The sequence below is a fragment of the Myotis yumanensis genome, unplaced genomic scaffold (genome assembly GCF_028538775.1).
Source record: "Myotis yumanensis isolate MYYU_CA2020_CCGP unplaced genomic scaffold, mMyoYum1.0.hap1 SCAF_1, whole genome shotgun sequence".
NCBI classification, from domain to species: Eukaryota; Metazoa; Chordata; class Mammalia; order Chiroptera; family Vespertilionidae; genus Myotis; species Myotis yumanensis.
The window spans coordinates 52,811,794-52,830,607 of record NW_027223752.1 but is presented as its reverse complement, the minus strand read 5'-3'; the positions used below and the strand labels follow the sequence as shown (position 1 = coordinate 52,830,607).

At 49.5% G+C, this 18,814-nt stretch overlaps 1 protein-coding gene across 4 annotated transcripts in view; it reads right to left on the bottom strand.

The window, feature by feature from the left end:
- Positions 1–18,814, bottom strand: part of CA12 (carbonic anhydrase 12) — a 48,853-nt gene that overhangs the window by 16,179 nt on the left and 13,860 nt on the right. For all 4 annotated transcript variants that reach the window (XM_070421396.1, XM_070421382.1, XM_070421391.1 and 1 more), the window contains exons 3-4: positions 1,121–1,300; positions 183–325 (exon numbers count right to left, since the gene is read on the bottom strand). In XM_070421396.1, the coding sequence (XP_070277497.1) occupies positions 183–325; positions 1,121–1,300 (323 nt within the window). The remainder of the gene's footprint in view (positions 1–182; positions 326–1,120; positions 1,301–18,814) is intronic.

Genomic DNA, 18,814 nt, shown 5'->3' with positions numbered 1-18,814 from the left:
GCTCACGGCTGGGTGTGGCTGTGGAGAGCATGATGGCAGAGCCCGCACCCCCACCCATCACTGATCTTACAGCCCCCCGGCCCCCACCCCCATGCTCTGGTCTTATCTGCACACCAGCCAAGGGGAAGAATGCCAGATCACCCACCCTGGGCAGCTTCTGCCAGCCTGGCCACCCCACTCACCTCGGCAGCGAAGTGCTTCCCACCGACAGTGTGCTCGGAGCCGTGGGGGTCATTCTGGTCCCCCCAGTGCAGGTGCAGCTGGGTGGCGCTATAGCGGGATGGCAGGCCCTGGATGTGCATGCCCGGGGGCAGCTTCAGCTTCACTGCGGGGAGTGGAGAGGTGACCTTCAGAGTCAGGAGACAGCACCTGCTCGGGTCCCATACAGGGGGCAGGTGGATACAGCAAGGTGGAGACCCCAGAAACACAGCCTGCGGATCAGGCACAGGGCCTCCTTCCCTGAGAACATCCCTATTTCACTAAAGCAATCCCTGCGGCACCAGCACCTTCCTGGTTCCCCTTGGAAAATGGAAAACGATGGCAGGAACACTGATACTAGACCAACGGATGCTCGTTCACATGTCCATGCATCGCACACCTGACCGTGAAGACAGAACCTTTAATGAAGCGCCTGCCAAGCTGTAGAGTTCTATCACAGCAACAATAGTAATTGCCATTTATGAAGCATCTACTCGATAACAGATCCCAACATACATACTCTCTCGTCTTCACAGTACCCACCCATATGCCCCTTTTCCAGGTGAACGCTCAAGCCAGATTTCAGATCCAGGTTTGTCTGACTCCAAAGCCTGGGTGCGGGCCCGCAATGAACTGTGTGGCTCCTTGAGTTCATGATGCCCAAGAATTCACTCCCACGCCACAGCCAGTGGCCAAAGGGGTCTGGGCCTGTCCCCTCCCCCATCCCAAGACATGTGCTTCTTCTGACAGGTGCTGCCCTGGCAGAAGGGGCTGAGCCCACGACCCCCAGCACCCCTGGAGGGAGTGATCTGGGCCCCTCCCCCTGGTGCTCAGTGGAGCCCCCTCCCCGGCAGATGGACGAGGGCAGGCAGGCAGCCTAGGGAAGCTGGAGACCTGCAGGTCTCTGGGGTCTCTCCCTCACCTGAGTGGCCGTTGTTGGTCAGGGTTAATTGCTCATTGGCAGACACGTTATAGCCCTGGAACTCAAGGGGCACCAGGCTGGCATCGTACTGGAGGATGTCACTGTGCAGGTCTATTGGGGACTGCATCAGGCCCCCACAAGATGGGTAGTTCTTGGGCCAGCTCTTCTCCCCGGCAGGACCTGGCAGGAGAGATTCAAGCCCAAGGTTTAATCAGTTTTCCACAAACAATTTTTTTCTAACCTTCTAATTCTGCGTTCGATAGAATTATACCTTTTATCATCTTACTCCCCAGAGGTCTGTTCTCCGAGGCCCAGAGATCTCAGCCTACAGAATCAGGTCCAGCCTATGCCCCAGACCACTTGCTGGTAGTGATGTGGGGAAAGGACTAGAGCAGCAGAACAGGGACTAGGGCCCACCAGCTCTGCTTTATTCTGTACATTGCTCCTATTTCGATACAGCACATCCTCTCCACATGAAGACCTGTTGACTTTCACAGTCTACCTGTTGTGAGCAGGGATCGCCCTGGGCCTTAGGGCCTCCAGGTTGCACACCAACTGGAGCCCCTGCTGGCCCAAGTGTGCATTCTAGTGGGAAGAACTTATGAATCTGCTGGGACGCCCAGGTGGGAAAAATCGGTGTCGGACTGACTACAGCACCAGGTAGGTCTTTGAGGCTCATGGGTTTACAGGTATAATCTTCCTGAGAGGAAACCCTTGAAGATATTGGCTCTTGATACCCACAGCCAGGGTAAGTACAGAACCCAACCTGACAGGGATACTTTTCAAACATCAAGTAATTACAGGCCTCGAATCACAGAGCAACGTGCAAGGTTCACACTGAGAAAAAGTAAGACCGTACTACAAACCTATTATTACAACCTCATTGACAAACTATCAGTGAGGAGGCAGACTTAAAAATAAATCCTCCATGGCACAGGCCCCCTGATGACTACCAGGTGATAGATAGTCCTTCCTCTGGAAATGAAAATAAATAATCCCGTCCCACGGTCAGCTAAACCTTTTCGCTCCCACAGGGAAAAGTCTTTAAAGAATGTAAAAGCTATGTTTATAAGATTATCTCCATGGTAATTAAACAGATTTCAGGCTGAGGTTTCTCCAGAAAAGCAAATAAGTGGCATGTCACGGCTTGTTAGAGGAGATGGTGGTGCCCTGTGGGCCCTCTAGGAGTTGGGAACCCAGCATTGCCTTCTGGGGCCCACTCATCAGTGTTCAGCACAGAGAAGGGTGTTAACTACAGCAGAGGAGGAAGGAGCACCACTTCTTCTGGGGACCCTTCTGTAGACAACAAGAGTGTGAGTGCGTGTCCTGGCCCTCAGCACCCTGGCTCCCTGCACTGCAGTCTCTAATCAGGAGACCTCTTCTGACAGTAGGGAGAGTCAGAAGCAAAACTCAGTGCCCACATTCATTTAAAATGCTGTGAGGAGTTGGTCCTAGGTCTGGATGCACGCAGTAGAACCCTTCTAGAACCTTCCAGGCCAGGGGTCCTCAAACTTTTTAAGCAGGGGGCCAGTTCACTGTCCCTCAGACCGTTGGAGGGCCGGACTATGGTTTTAAAAAAACCTATGAACAAATTCCTATGCACACTGCACATATCTTATTTTGAAGTAAAAAAACAAAACGGGAACAAATACAATATTTGTATTTTCATGTGGCCCGCGGGCCGTAGTTTGAGCACCCCTGTTCCAGGCTGTCAACCTTTGCATATACCTTTTCAGAAATGCTAGAGCTGGAAGGGACATCAGAATCGCCAGTCCAACCTTTCACTGGACACGTTTCCTCACTTGCCCACGTCAGTCAGAGTTGCCACTGAACTATGCTGTTTTTGTAGCCAAGGCCTCAAAGCGCTGGACTCAAGGCAACTCAACTGCACCAAGACGGTGACTGGGGGAGAGACTGGAGGAACCAAAGCAATGGGGCAGCCTGGGAGAAGACAGTGATTCAGCTGAGGGCAAAGCCAAACTCTTCAGGGACAGGAGGGAGCAGGGAGGTGTCATGCAAATCCTAAGGGTCAGGAAGAGGCACATGGAGTGGGGGCAAGTCCTCCAGAGTAAGGCAGCCACCTTTTCTCTGCTCACTACACCACCTGGGCCCACAGTCCAGGTAGCAGAAGCTGCCAGATGGGCATGAATGGAAATTCTCAGGAAGTGAAGAGGCCATGAGAGGACTTCTCCGTGCACACGTGACTAAAGGGAACCAGGTTAGAAGAAGGACTTTCTTTTCCTAGAGCAAAGGTTTCACGAAGAGAGCATTTTCGTGGTGACTGCCCCAGGAGCTCCTTGGAGACTGGGCCATCTCATTTTCATCTCTGTGAACCCGGGTTGTGATGGGGGCCACACACATAACAGGCATTTAGGAAACATTTTCCAAGGAATGAACCATCCTGGAGAACAGAGAGCTTGGAAAAAAGCTTGGGAAGAATTTTTCTCCTTTATTTTTTTCTAACTACTCCTCCTTGGACATTTGGCTGAATGAGGTATTTGGAGACAGGAAAAGACGAGGGTTATAAAAGGCAACAGTGGTGGCCAAACCTCCCAGGAAAAAGAAGCAGCTCCCTTGGACCAGGACAGTCCGAGAACCAGATTCTGGGACCAGCACAGTGACCTCGAGCCAGTGACATCCTGCCCAAGTCTCCTTTGCCCTGCGTACAAATGGGAGGATTGGACAGCATGTTCCAGACGTCCCTTCTGCCTCTCAAGCTCTGGATTTATTAAGATTACTAGAACTAAGCGCCTTCACCCTCTGAATCAGGCGAGTTTGAATGAGTTGGAGAGGGTTGCTCTTGCCACAGCAGCTCCTGGGCTTGTGACAAGGAACCAACTATGGGAATGCGGTTACAGGGCGCCGCTACTCCGGGGCTGGCTGGAGAGTGGGCAGCATCTGCATCAGGAACCTGCCCTGGGTCTTGGCTGCTGTCCACAGAGGGCACTCGTCCATGAGCACCAGTCACAGGCCCTTAGATAAGAGGGCTATGCCTGCAGCTGTTGATGCAACTGCTGATGCTTTTTTATATATAAGGTATTAAATATATATATATATATATATATATATATATATATATATATATATATATATATTGATTTCAGAGAGGAAGGGGGAGGGAAAGAGATAGAAACATCAATGATGAGAGAGAATCATTGATTGCTGCCTCCCGCATGCCCCAGACTGGGGATAGAGCCCACAACCCGGGCATGTGCCCTGACCAGGAATCAAACCATTACCTCCTGGTTCATAGGTCAACACTCAACCACTGAACCACGCTGGCAGGGCTGCTGAAGCTTCTTTATTTATCATTGTTGTTGTTTTAATGGTCTAGCCTTACAGCTCTACAACTCTACCACGTCAGCAAGGCAAGAATTGCCCCATTTTATAGATGAAAATGAGATGAACCGATTTGCCCAAAGTTAGACTTTGGCTGAGTTGCCCTGCCTGAGTCACAGGACCGACATGCCTCTGTTTCAGCACTTTCCCAGGAGATTCTGCGCACCCATCTCCTCCCTTCCTGTGCTCTCCTTGAAGACAAGAACCATGGCTCACTCATCCCGCCTTAACCGCAATGAGCAGGCCCTCACGTGCTCACTGCAGGGTTTTCTCATGCTAATTGTGTGCTTGTTTGTCCCCAGGGAAGCACACACCTACATAATCTCCTAGCTTCCCATTCCCAGATATAATTTTCCCCCCTCAAGTTCAAAATTTGCCCTCCTAGCTTTCTAGTTAACATGTATGACAATTTGTTCTGTCTGGGACCTCATTGAAAAAGAAACCTGGTCGCTGCCCTGTAGCCTGGGAGATGGCCTGCCAAGTATGGGCTTCATGGCAATCCCTGGGACCCTCCACCAGCAGGTGATGGCCGGTGTCCCTTTCTCACACGACTGGGGATGTTGTCAAAGCAGCCTCCATCTTTATGGCTTGTAAGTGAGAATGAGGTGCCATGTGGGTGGGCACCAGGCAACTAGTATCAGGGTGTCAGTGGGAGGCTCCTTTCTGCCCCCAGACTCTGTCCGGCAATGTGTGACCCACCTCCACAGTAGCACCGGCCTCTTCGCTGGTAGTTGAAGCTCAGGCTGTAATTTTTCAACTCAGTCTCAGCTTTCACACTCATGCCTTGTGTCTGCTGCCAGAAGACCTCCCCTGGCAACAACTCTTCCAAAAGAAGCATTTATTCCCAGCTACCTAAAAATGTGGCTTTTCTCTTGTTGGCTTTGCCTCTTTGATTGGTTGGATTTCTCTCATGATCATGATAAAGGAGATCATGTGTATCTCCTAGTTAGTTTCCACATAAAAGCAAGGCATTATTTCTTCCCAGTTCATGACTTTAACTGCTTTGGGCAAAACAGAAGAGGACCGAATTTCTGTTGTGAAATGTAACAAGAGATTAACATGGCACAGTTTTAAATGCCTCTTGTCATTTCTGATTGGAAATGATCAGGCCCAGGGTGTAAGACTTGCATTACCCGAGGCCCATAGCCAGGCTCGCTCAGTCCATTCTTTGCCCTCATTTGGTCCTGGAGCCAAGTTTCCATCACCACCACAACCACTTCCACCAGGTCCTGGAGCCAAGTGTCCATCACCTCCACCACCTCCATCAAGTCCTGAAGTAAGGTTTGCCATCACCACCACCACCTCCACCAGGCCCTGGAGTCAAATATTCATCACCTCCACCAGGTCCTGGAGTCGAGTTTCCATCACCACCATCTCTACCAGGTCCTGGAGTCAAGTTTCCATCACCACCACCTCCACCAGGCCCTGGAGTCAAATATTCATCACCTCCACCAGGTCCTGGAGTTGAGTTTCCATCACCACCACCTCCACCAGGCCCTGGAGTCAAGTTTCCATCACCACCACCTCTACCAGGTCCTGGAGTCAGGTTTCCATCACTTCCACCACCTCCACCAAGTCCTGGAGTCAAGTTTCCATCACCACCACCACCTCCACCAGGCCCTGGAGTCAAGTTTCCATCACCTCCATCACCTCCACCAGGTCCTGGAGTCAAGTTTCCATCATCTCCACCTTCACCAGGCCCTGGAGCCAAGTTTCCATCACCTCCACCTTCACCAGGCCCTGGAGTCAAGTTTCCATCACCTCTACCACCTCCATCAGGTCTTAGACTCAAGTTTCCATCACCACCACCTTCACCAGGTCTTGGAGTCAAGTTTCCATCACCTCCACCAGGTCCTAGAGTTAAGTTTCCATCATTACCACTTCTACCAGGTCCTGGAGTCAAGTTTCCATCATCTCCACCTTCACCAGGCCCTGGAGTCAAGTTTCCATCACCTCTACCACCTCCATCAGGTCTTGGACTCAAGTTTCCATCACCACCACCTTCACCAGGTCTTGGAGTCAAGTTTCCATCACCTCCACCAGGTCCTAGAGTTAAGTTTCCATCACTACCACTTCTACCAGGTCCTGGAGTCAAGTTTCCATCATCTCCACCACCTCCACCAGGTCTTGGAGTCAAGTTTCCATCATCACCACCACCTTCACCAGGTCCTGGAGTCAAGTTTCCATCACCTCTACCACCTCCACCAGGTCTTGGACTCAAGTTTCCATCACCTCTACCACCTCCACCAGGTCTTGGACTCAAGTTTCCATCATCTCCACCAGGTCCTGGAGTCAAGTTTCCATCCCCTCCACACTCCAGGTTAGGCCCTCACCAGGTCACACTGCAAAGGTTCCCTGCAGGGTCCCTGCCTCAGTCTTTCCTGTGAGCTGCCAATCTCCTTTCTAATAACCAGGTTTAACCAGGGGCAGCCCCGCTTCTGTGGCCCTACTCTACCTCTCCACTCCCTTTCCTACAGCTTGCCCTATCTCACCTCAATAAAACAAAGCAGAACCATAGCCGTCTGTCATGACGTAAAACCCTTCAGATTGTCAAGGCCTTCAGAGGCCCTCCCGAGTCGGGCCCATGGTCGGCCAGCTCCCCCATCCTCAGAACAAGCTGTGCTAACCAACCTTCCCAAATGTTCTTATGCTAAAAGTTTGAATGAAATGCGTTCTTCTTTCCTCTTCAGCTTTCCAAATCTTGTCCACTCCTCAAAGTCCATCTCAAGTTCTGCCAAAGCTACTCCAGTGCTTTCTCCCTGCCCTGAACACCTTAGCCAGCCTCTGTTGGTACCGTGACTTAAATTGTCATTTAACCTGTTTCACCCAGGACTGTCATCTCCAGGCTAGAGCACAAACCTGTTCCAGACTAGAACTCCAAGTCCGCAAGCTTCAACGACCTTTTGAAGACTGGAACTTTTGTCACCTCTCTCCCCCAAGTCTGAGCACACAGCGGCACTTACTAAATGCTTAATGAATTGATGTGAAGGATTTCTTAAGCTCATTTCAGAAATCTAGCCATAAAGAGATGAGAGAAGCGTGTGGGTGCATACACACATATGCATTATAGGAAGATGAAGACAACAGTAAAACTTTGGTGTTTTAATGGAGAGATTTGAGCATATTTCCACGCAGAAGCAACGGGAGTAGAGCAGGAAGGTGGATCAGGAGAGAGAGAAGCTCATTAATGGAGTGTGGCCCTGAGCAGATAGTAGGGGATGGATTCAGCCAGCAGAGGTAGAAATGAACTCTGGGCTGAAGGAGGCACTCGGCTAATGTTTGCTGAATGGATCAGACCAGAACACCGAAGCCTGCCTGGAGAGGAAACCCAGAGAGTGAAAACCCAATCAAAAATCCTGGAACTCAGCAGGCCTGCAAAGGTGATCAGGAGGAAAGGAGACCAGCAGGGGTGTGGGTTAATAATTGATGGACGAGGTCTTATGATTTTATTATAAACAAGCAGAAGCCAAGGAACCAAACTGGTGTTGAAGCTTTTCCCCCATTAATGCTACAAATGAGTCAGAGCAAGGGCGGTGAGCATGGGGGTCAGGGTTACTTATTACTTAGAAAGCTTTGAGCAGGACTGCCACTGCAGGCCCACCGGTCTTCCTGGGATTTTATGTTACAGATCAATACAAATGGAAATGTTTCTTAAAGGTGCTTTAATCCATTCTTTATATCAAACTTTTTCTTATTTCAGTTTTTGTTTGGATCAGCTTGAGAAGGAGGACAGGGGTCAAGTCCTGCCAAGCCATTCTTGGCATCATTTCCAGTTTAGCCATGGCAGTGGGGGCCAGTCTCGCAGGCTGGAGGTGGGAAGACGTATACCGCAAGACTGGAGCTATCAACTTAACTCTGAGAGTCCTTGGGAAGTCCTTCTTCTCCACCTTGCCATATCTAGAGTCTCCTCCCCCCACCTCCCCCCTCCCTTCCCCAGTAATCCGTCTGCAATATTGTGGGGGTGAAGGGAGAGGAGAGGTCCAGGGAGTGGGTGGAGAACAGGGGCTCTATGTCAGGTTCTTTCTGGAGGGAAGGCTTTGTGTGTGTGTGTGTATGTGTGTCTGTATATATATATATATATATATATATATATATATATACACACACACACACATACATATATATTTCAGAGAAGGAGAGAGAGAGAGAAACATCAATGATGAGAGAGAATTTCTGTTTCTTTGTTATGGGGTGGGGCCACAACATTAGTAACAAAGAAACAGAATTTCCGGAGGATGAGGCCCAGAAATCAGGATTTTAAAGATTCCCAAGTGATTCTAATGTGCAGCCAAGGTTGAGAACCACTGCACTAGGCTCTGAAGAGTGGTTGGCAAGCTTGAGTGCACATCAGAATCCCCTGGATGGCTTGTTAAACACTGATTGCTGGGCCCCACCCTCAGAGTGCCTGACAGAGCAGGTTTGGGCTGGAGCCCCAGAATCTGCATTTCTAACAGGTTCCCAGGTGCTGTTGCTGGTCTGTGGACCACACCTTGAGACCCTAGGTCTAGAGCAGCATTTCTCAACCCTGGGCGCACACTGGAATCTCCCAAAACTCCTGACTTTGCCCTGGGCCCAGCACCTGAGATCTGATTTAATTGGTCCCAGGTGGGGCCCAAATACAGGATGTTTTAAAGAGCTGCCAGGTGATTCTAACGTGCAGCCAGTGTGAAGAGACCGGGTAGAAAGCCCTTCTCAGCAGGTCTCGCTTTGTGGGTGAAGCCAGGGTGCCTTACTCTCCCGTGTCAGGTAAGGTTGCTTTTTTAAAAATAAAAAAATTATAGTTGACCCTTGAACAACTTAGGGTTGGGGCATTGACACCTCCCGGGCTCCCCTGTGCAGTTGAAATCCTTGTATACCTTTTAACGCCCCTAGAACTTCCGTCATCCCTTGGTATCCTCAGGGACACCCTCCCCCACACCAAAATCCCAGTTGTTCAAGTCCCTCCTATGAAACGGCGTGGCACAGCGCATTCTGTCGGCCGTCCACTTCCCTGGATTCCCAACCGGGGACGGAAAATACTGCTTTTGGTTGAATCTGTGAAGTCAGATTCAACCAACCATATATATATTTTTTAATATTTTATTTTACCCATCATCAACCCCTCTATGACCTCGTCCACCTCTACCCACCCCCCCCCCCCCACCCGCAATCACCATACTGTTGTCCGTGTCTATGAGTTCACTTTTTTTTCTTTTTTTGCTCAATCCCTACACACACACACACACACACAACAGAGCTGTCTGCCTGATCTCTGTGTATGAGTCTCTCTCTATTTTGCTTGGTAATTCATTTTGCTCATTAAATTCCACATATGAGTGAAATCATATGATCAACCAACCATATATTCAGCCCTATGTATATTTACTGGGAAAACCCACACCCACGTATAAGAGGGTCTGTGCAGTTCAAACCCGTGTTGTTCAAGGGTCAACTGTAAGTAATTTTCATTGTGGTAAAAATATATACATTTTAATATACATATATATATATATATTAGATATGTATATAAATTTACCATTAGTGATATTCACAGTGCTGTGCAACCATCACCACTCTTTAGCTCCGGAGCATTTTCATCACCCCAAAGGAAACCCCATAGCCGTTAAGCAGGCACTCTTGTTTCCCCTCCTCCCCCAGCCCCTGGCAACTGCTTGTCTACTCCCTTCCTCTCTAAGGATTTGCCTGCTCTGGATATTTCATTTAGAAGGAGTTATACAATTTGTGTCTGGCTTTTTTCACATTGTTTTTAAGGTTCATCCAGGTTGTAGCCTGTCGGTATTTCATTCCTTTCTATGGCTGGGTCGGATCCCATTGAATGGCTATGCCATGATTTGTTGCTTTTGTTGTTTAAATATTTAACTCTATAAAACGGTTGTTGACTGAGGTTGAGCACCGGTGTCCTCCCTTGTGGGTTTTAGAAAACGAGCTGTGACTGGCGCTGGCAGAGAGGAAGCCGGAGGGACTACATCCTCTTCCTAGAAATGAGAGACCAGGGGTCAGGGGGCTGTTATTTGTAACCAGCTTCTACTGAAAAGGGGGAACTTCAAACAATCCTATAGAATAAAGAGCTAATATGCTAATTAGACCAAACAGCAGAACGACCGTCCGGACATCCTTCCGGAGGACCGTCCAGACGAAGCTGGGGCTGTGAGGGCCGGCCAAGGCTGCAAGGGACTGCGAGGGAAGCCTGGGTCCTGGGTGCCAGAGGGAAGCCGGTGCCGGCAGCGGGAGAAGGAAGGGCCCACTCTTGCACGAATTTCATGCATCGGGCCTCTAGTAAGGATATTAAGGGCATATTCTGTACAAGACAATGTAGTCAAGTACTCTGGCACTAAAGAAACTGGGTGGGAGAGCAAATACTCTGAGCAGAGGCTGCCCCGTGACAGGTTCCTTCCTGGGCAGAGAGAGAGAGATTTGAAATTGTCACAGGTGCTTTCAATCGCTGGCATAGCTGTCTGTTCCGGCTGGCAGAACGCTGCCTCCCCCGCCCACCTCTGGGCACTCCTCGTTGCATGGGGGGCTGGCTGTCCGTTTGCCGCTGTGACTTGCTTGGGCAGTCAGACAGCACATCAGGGACCATCCTGGACCGCTAAGGTGAGCGTGGCTCTGAACAAGTTGTTTAGCTGTGGGCTTTGCTACCTGTTTACTAGAACGAGTGCCTCCCCTTTCTCCGCTCTGATGTCTCGCCCCCCTCTTCCCAGCCAGCATCTTCCCATTCAGAGCTCACAGTCTGGGACCCTGACCTCCCAGCCTACATCCCACTGAATCTGACTCTTCAGGCCTTGGCCATAGTACCTTCTCCATCCCACTCTCCACCTCATTCTGAAAGCTTTCCCAGTTTCTGGCAACACGGCTTTGTCTGAGTTGTTCTACCATTTCTTCTGCCCCTTCTGAGCTCTCCCTAGCTCCTTGCTCCCTCGTGCCAGCTGTCCCTGAGGTTTTGTCCTTGGCTCTTCTCCTCTCACACGCACTCCCCTGGGGTAATCCCTTCCCCGGCCTGCCCAGGTTTCCCTGAGCTCTAGACCAGCTAGATGCCTACTGGAGGCCCCCGTTGGATGCCCTGGGGGTTCCTGAAATCAGACATGCTGAAGCGGGAGGCAGACAGACAAATAATTTTTAAAAATAACCAAACTTGCTTGGCTGGTGTGGCTCCGTGGTTGGGCGCCAACCTATGAACCAGGAGGTCAAGATTCAATTCCCTGTCAGGGCATATGCTTGGGTTTGGGGGCTCAATCTCCAGTGTGGGGCGTGCAGGAGGCAGCTGATCAATGACTCCCATCATTAATGTTTTATCGCTCTCTCCTTCTCCCTTCCTCTCTAAAATCAATAAAAATATATTTTAAAAAATAAAATAACCAAACTCACCATCTTTTCCTCTCTCACCCTCCTCCCTCCACAATCTCCTCTACCTCCTCGGACATTCAGCTGATGGTACCCCCGCCACACCCAAAGCCTGGAATTGCACTCAAGTCCTCCTTTCCTCTCCTTGGGGCCCCCCCTTCCAGGCACAGAGACATGACAGTTTTACTCTTATAGGATCTTTTCAAAACACTTTTCATTTAAAAACATTTTAAACATACAGAACATTTAGAAGAATAGCACAGTGAAGTCTCATTACTCTTCACCTAGAATCACTAGTTGTTAACATTTTGTCACACCTGCTCTCTTACCCTCTCTATATACATACATATACGTGCTATTATTGTCATTGCTTCTGAACCAGCTGAGAGAGAGTCACAGACATCATGCCCTGTCATACTTAAATACTGAGTGTCTGTCTCCTGAGAACAAGGACATTTTCTTACGTAATCACAATATTTATCAAAATCAGGAAATTGAACAACTAATACAGTACTCTGATAAACAATCAATGTTCACATTTTTACACCCAGTATCAAAGGATCTGCCCACAGATTACCTATTCTTTATAAAGCAGGAAATGGTGACATTAAAATGGAGAAAGACAGACATCAAAATCATCACCAGTAATGGGACAAGTGACACCAAGTGCTTCTTGAGGAAATGCATGGTGAAGGACACAGTATTTCTGTGGGGTTCATGCCCAAACCTACAACATGAATCTCATGAGAGACCTTCTGAGGAACCCAAGCTGAGGGACATTCTATAAGATATCTGGTCTATATGCTTCAGAAATGTCAAGGGCATTGGAGATCTAAAGAGATACCCAAATAAATGCAAAAGGCTATCTGGATTGACTCCTGGTTCAGAAAAAAAAGATGCTATCAAGGACCATTTAGACTTTTTAAAAAAAACACAACTTGGCCTTCATCTGTCTGCCCCAGCACAGCCCTTGTTCAGACCCACAGCTCCATGTCTAGACCCCTCAGTAGTCTTGTTTCTCCAGACTTACCTCACAGCCTTCTGCTCTCCACACCTGCACACCAAATCAGGACATTTCAGTACTGAAAGTTCTTCAGGATTCATCCCAAGGCCTGTAGTTCAGCACCCAAGACCCTCATGATTCCACCTCCTCTCCACCTGTCAAACACTGGGTGGGGGAGTGTGGTGGGGGGAGGGTCTAAGACCTGACCCAGACTAACAAGTTAGCCTGCCAGTTTCATGGATGCTGGCAGAGACACAAGACCCCTGAGTAAGAGACAAAGGCCAGTTTAATGGTAAATTCTCAATGTCGTTGACAGGTTCTGCAACTTAAAGCAAAACAACATAGAACAAAACCTAGGGCTAGGGATGCTGCTAGACATCCTACAGGGCCCAGGATAGTCCCTCCCAACAAAGAATTATCCTGCCCAAAATGTCAACAGTGTATACCTAGGCTGAGAAGCCCTGATCTAGATTATCGTGACACCATCGTCTGGACCACATGGAAGGCAGGGCCAGACCACAATTTTACCATGGGCTAATTGCTATAAACAAGAGTTACATTCTTGCAGCACTTCAATGTGATAACAAAACAACTTTGAACAAAATGAAGTTATTCGAGGACCTGCTGTACTCACAACAGTGATAGAGTGTCATCTGTGCCTGTTCCCCAAGCCCCGGTTTCACAGAGTGATGCAATGAAGGCCAGATGACGCCTGCACATGCTAACTGCTCAGCATATGGCCAGCCGGCCAGGGAACTCCGCGTTTAGGAAACCCTAATCTTTTTTTTATTATTATTATTGATTTTTTTACAGAGAGGAAGGGAAAGGGACAGAGAGCTAGAAACATCCATGACAGAGAAACACCGACCAGCTGCCTCCTGCACACCCCCTACTGCGGACACGCCCGCAACCAAGGCACATGCCCTTGACCGGAATCGAACCTGGGACCCCCCAGTCCGCAGGCCGACGCTCTATCCACTGAGCCAAACCAGCCAGGGCGGAAACCCTAATCTTTTAAAGGGGGCAATTAGCAAGCCTGCCCCCACCTTCGCTCCCAAGGGAGACATTATCTTTACTTAACTGGATAGGAAACAAATCTGCTCTCTGCCCTGGCAGGAGACACACTCTCTCTATCTTATAAGACAATTTGCTACATAAACATCCGTGAAAAGATAGTCTGTAACAGAAGCCGTCAGTGCCTTTGCTCACACGGGATGAAACAGGACACCCGGGGAGAACTGTCTGCCAGCACACGCCTCAAACACTGGGCTGCTGCCACCCTGACTCTCTAACTGTGCCCCACGCTCTCTCGTGCCAGCTTTTTGGACGTCTGTTGCCTGCAGTGGAGTGCCGTCCCATCCCTGTCACGCACACACAGGAACACACACACTCTCCCTGCTCTGATAGCTACCTTTGCCCCCAAATTGAGACTGTTTGTCCCCCGAGTCCATAGAACCAGTGTGCATTAGCATAGCACTTAATTTGCTCCATTGTGATTTCTCGTTCATACGCCTGCTAGCCCCTCAGCCATCAACCCACTGAAGGCAAGTGCCGTGTTGTCTTGTGGATCCCCACTGGCCAGCCCACAAAGGGCATCATTAAGGACCGGTCGACAGAATAAGTGAACCAGTGAATAAACTGGTATTTTAAGGCTCTCCCGCAGTTTCTTCCCGTCACTTGAGATGGATGTAAAAACTGAGGCAACTGGGGAACTGGCCTGGAGTCAGGGGCAGGGCAGGCTGGGGTTCTTAAGCATTTCCTACATCCTGGGGGAGGGACCAGAAATTGTCCTTGGGGAGGTGCTACCCATGTTGCAGGAAGGAGCACTTGGAGAAGCCTCCTCGGTTATGCAGACATAAGGAGGTAACTACCCAGGGTTTCTGCAAAAGCATAGCGCCAGCTGTAGCAACCAAATGCTGGTGCTGCAGGCGGAGATGCTCAGCGTTTGGTTTAGCCGCCCAGTGGTACCAGCTGGGGGCATCTTTAACAGGTCTGTGCCCTTACAAGGAACATTGTCTTTCTGAATATGGATTTCATTGTCCTGGACTGGAATGTTGTTGCCCCTGTGATGTTTCAGAGTAAGCCGGTGGTTCTCACGTGGAGTGATTTTGTCCCTTGGACGTTTGGCACTGTCTGGACGTTTGCTACTGGCATCTGAGGGGTAAGTGGCTAGGGATGCTGCTAGACATCCTACAGTGCCCAGGATAGTCCCTCACAACAAAGAATTATCCTGCCCAAAGTGTCAACAGTGCATACCTAGGCTGAGAAGCCCTGCTCTAGATTACTGTGACTCTGGACCACATGGAAGGCAGGACCAGATCACATGTTGGGGAGGAGGTTCTTTTAAAAGGAACTGTGTCCTCTCTGTCAGTCATCCTGGGGCAGGTAAGAGGCCTGGCCTCAGAGAAGAAACACAGGCAGAAGGATTCCAGGCCAGGAGAGTAAGGCTGGAGCCTACAGCATGATGGCAGAGGACCCCTGGGGAAAGGGATGGTATTGCCCGCGAGGAGTACTGATGACACAGCTATCTGTTTTGGCTTTTCCTTTTAGGCTGCAATCACCTTCTGTCATTCCAGGGCCTCAATCCAAGGCCTGATGAGTTGTCAGGCTTTTCTAACTTACCGTTTAATGAGCACTTACTCTGCCATGCATCCAGAGGTGAGCTAGCGTTTTCTGCAAAAGGCCAGCCAGTAGAGATCTTAGGTTTTGGGGGGCTGTGCACTCTGTGGCTACCACCCAGCTCTGCTGTTGTAATGCAAAAGCTGCCACAGAGAGTATGCGAACAGATGAGCACAGCTGTGTTTAAAGAAAACTTTATTTATAAAAACAGGTGGTAGACTGGATTTTGCCCATGGGCCATAGTTTGCCCACCCCCATTCTATATTCTTAACATGTAGTAATTAATTCAATCTGCAGTCCAACCAAAATACTCCCTCAGTTGTCCCTTGTGGGGAGAACACTTGCTTTTTGATGGTTCTTCTCACACCTGTAGACCTTCATGCAGGCCGTCCCCTTGCCAGAGAGGCATGAAGGGCAGTGAGAAGGTCGGGAAGTGCAGTGGGAAGGGCATAAAAGGCAGTGTAAGAGGGCTTTGCAGCCGTCTCACCAAGCTGCCCCTCACAGCCCTGCCACCCACCAGCTGTGTGACCTTGAGCACAGCTCTGAGGTTCCCCGAGCTTCACTGACACAATGAAAGTGGCAGCGCCGCCTCCCAGGGCCGGCGTGAGGAGTAAGTCGGTAGCAGGAGGTCAGTGTCCAGATGTGACAGACTTCCAAGACACGCCAGTGCCAGGCCTTTCTGGACTGACTAGTGTCAACTCTTCCTTTTAGAGAGAACTTGCTCTGACCTTTTAGCCCAATGATGGCGAACCTATGACACACGTGTCAGAGGTGACACGCGAACTCATTTTTTTGGTTGATTTTTCTTTGTTAAATGGCATTTAAATATATAAAATAAATATCAAAAATATAAGTCTTTGTTTTACTATGGTTGCAAATATCAAAACATTTCTATATGTGACACGGCACCAGAGTTAAGTTAGGGTTTTTCAAAATGCTGACACGCCGAGCTCAAAAGGTTCACCATCACTGTTTTAGAGCAAGTTCCCCGTCCCCCTCACGGGTTCCCTGTGTCTCCTTTTACTTCTAATGAGAAACGCATGGTGCCGTGGCGTTTTGTTTCAGACTGGCTTTCCCTCTGAAATCCTCCCATCCCGGATCAAGTGCCACCTTCTCCCCGGTGCTTTCTCTGACTCCCAGAGCCAGCAATAGAGGAATAGCCGTTCTTCCCTCACCCGCGCAAGAAGTGTCTCCCTCTGCAGCCCTGCAGCTGGGCTCGGTCTTGCCGTGTGCTGTGCGTACGTGATATTTGCTCACTACATGCTCCCTCCTGCCCTGCAGCCCGGCCCACTCACTCTGATCCGCTTTTCTGGCATGCTCCCTCACGTACGTGTCCCCTGCTCCCTCTGCTCCCCTCTAACACTAATCCTTCCAGTTTGAATCACCACACCCCTCAGCTGCCCGTCCTCTTTCTGAGAATCTGAAAGGATCGTCCCCACAGGAATGCCGACCTCTCTCCCAGCTGTGCTACGACAGTAATGAAGAGTGGATTCTATTTTTACTTTATTTTCCTAGCAACCACACTGGTCTTTGATCCACATTTCTCACGGATGTGTCACAAGGCACCATATCAAATATTATGTCAAGAGGTATTAAGTCCATTGTGTTTTCTTTAACCACTAAGCCTCTTATCCTCATGTGGGGAAGAAAAGCAAGTTTTGGCATAATTTGTTTCTGGCAAATCTATATTATTTTCTTTTTTTTAAAAAAAATCACTGCCGCCCTGGCCTGGTGGCTCGGTTTGGTCCCGAACACCAAAAGGTTTGGGGTTTGATCCCTGGTCAGGGCATTTACCTAGGCTGTGGGTTTGATCCCTGATTGGAGCGCATACTGGAGGCAACCAATCAGTATTTCTCTTCTCTTCTCTTCTCTCTCTCTCTCTCTCTCTCTCTCTCTCTCTCTCTCTCTCTCTCCCTCATCAATAAAAATACATCCTCAGGTGAGGATGTGAAGACATTGCTGCATTTCCTCGGTGGCTGTTAGACAGCCTGGTGGTGTGGGTGTAGGGCACACAGTGACCAGCATAAGATAAGCATCTGCCAAATGACCAGGGAAGCACATGAGACGGGGGTCAGGAGACAGTTCTGGTCCCGGCTGGGCTCCTGGTGCTCTCTTTGGGCCAACTGCCTCATTGGTAAGTGGGAGTGGGGTTTGGCCACCTCAGGACTGCCTCCCTCCCACCTCCCCTGGTCCCACTAGGCAAGGATGTCACTCTTATACTTCGGAATACTTCGAGTGAAGCCCAACAGAGTCAGACACTCATCCCCAACCAGGCTGACTGGCCAATTACAATGTCAGGTTGAATTGTACCAACAGGTCTGACCCCATCGCCCCTCCCTGTCCCCTTCTCCCACATCCCTCTGGGTTCCCTTCCTCCGGTGTTGCACACTCATCCCTCTCCACCCTGCCGCCAGGATGACCCTCCTAAAATGCTTATCTGATCACCTCAGTTTCCGACTTGGGACGCTCCCGCCCTCCCCCTGCTGCCTCCAGGGTGAGGTCCCATCTCCCCAGCTTCCTGAGCTGCTCACACTCTGCCCCTGGCCCATCTCCCCAGCCCCTTCCCTCCTCAGGGAGATCCCTGGCAGTCCCCGAATGTGCCAGCCTCGGTGATCTTCGCACAGTGTGTCCCTTTGCCCAAGTGCCCTTTCATCTCTTCCCCTGCGCCTTGCTAGCGCTTATGTGTCCTCCAGCGTGGACATCACCTCCGCCAGGAAGCCTCTTTAGTTCTTTCCCAAAAGCACTAGGTGAGGTCTCTCTCTTCCGTGCTTCATCGCCCTGTAGCATAAGGCCTGTCTAATGTATTTTCTCTAACCAGATTCTCAGGCTCATAATGAGAGGGACCGTACCTTATTCATCATTCCTTAGTCTAAGGTGGTTCTCAACCTTCCTAATGCTGCGACCCTTTAATACAGTTCCTCATGTTGTAGTGGCCCCCAACCATAAAATTATTTCCGTTGCTACTTCATAACTGTAATGTTGCTACTGCTATGAATCTTAATGTAAATATCTGATATGCAGGATGTATTTCCATTGTTCGCGACCCACAGGTTGAGAACCGCTGCTTAGGATCTGTCCAACACTTGGCACTTAGTATTTACTCAAGAAATAATTGTGGAAGGAATGTGAACCAGTTATCTTGGGATTATTTCATTCAGACATGAATTTGTTAATACACATCTTTTAAACAGTGGTATCCATGAAGGGGATGGCAGAATAAAAGAGGGATCAAAATGTAGGATGCCACTTCTGGAAAAAAATTCCTGAAATCTGTTTGTCAGAACATTTTGGCTCAGGATCAGGAAAAATACCTGTAGACTAGAAGGGCACTAGAAGGAGAACCTTTAAATGTGCAAGTCCTAGGAGAATAGACAGTTACTCAAGTTGGAGCC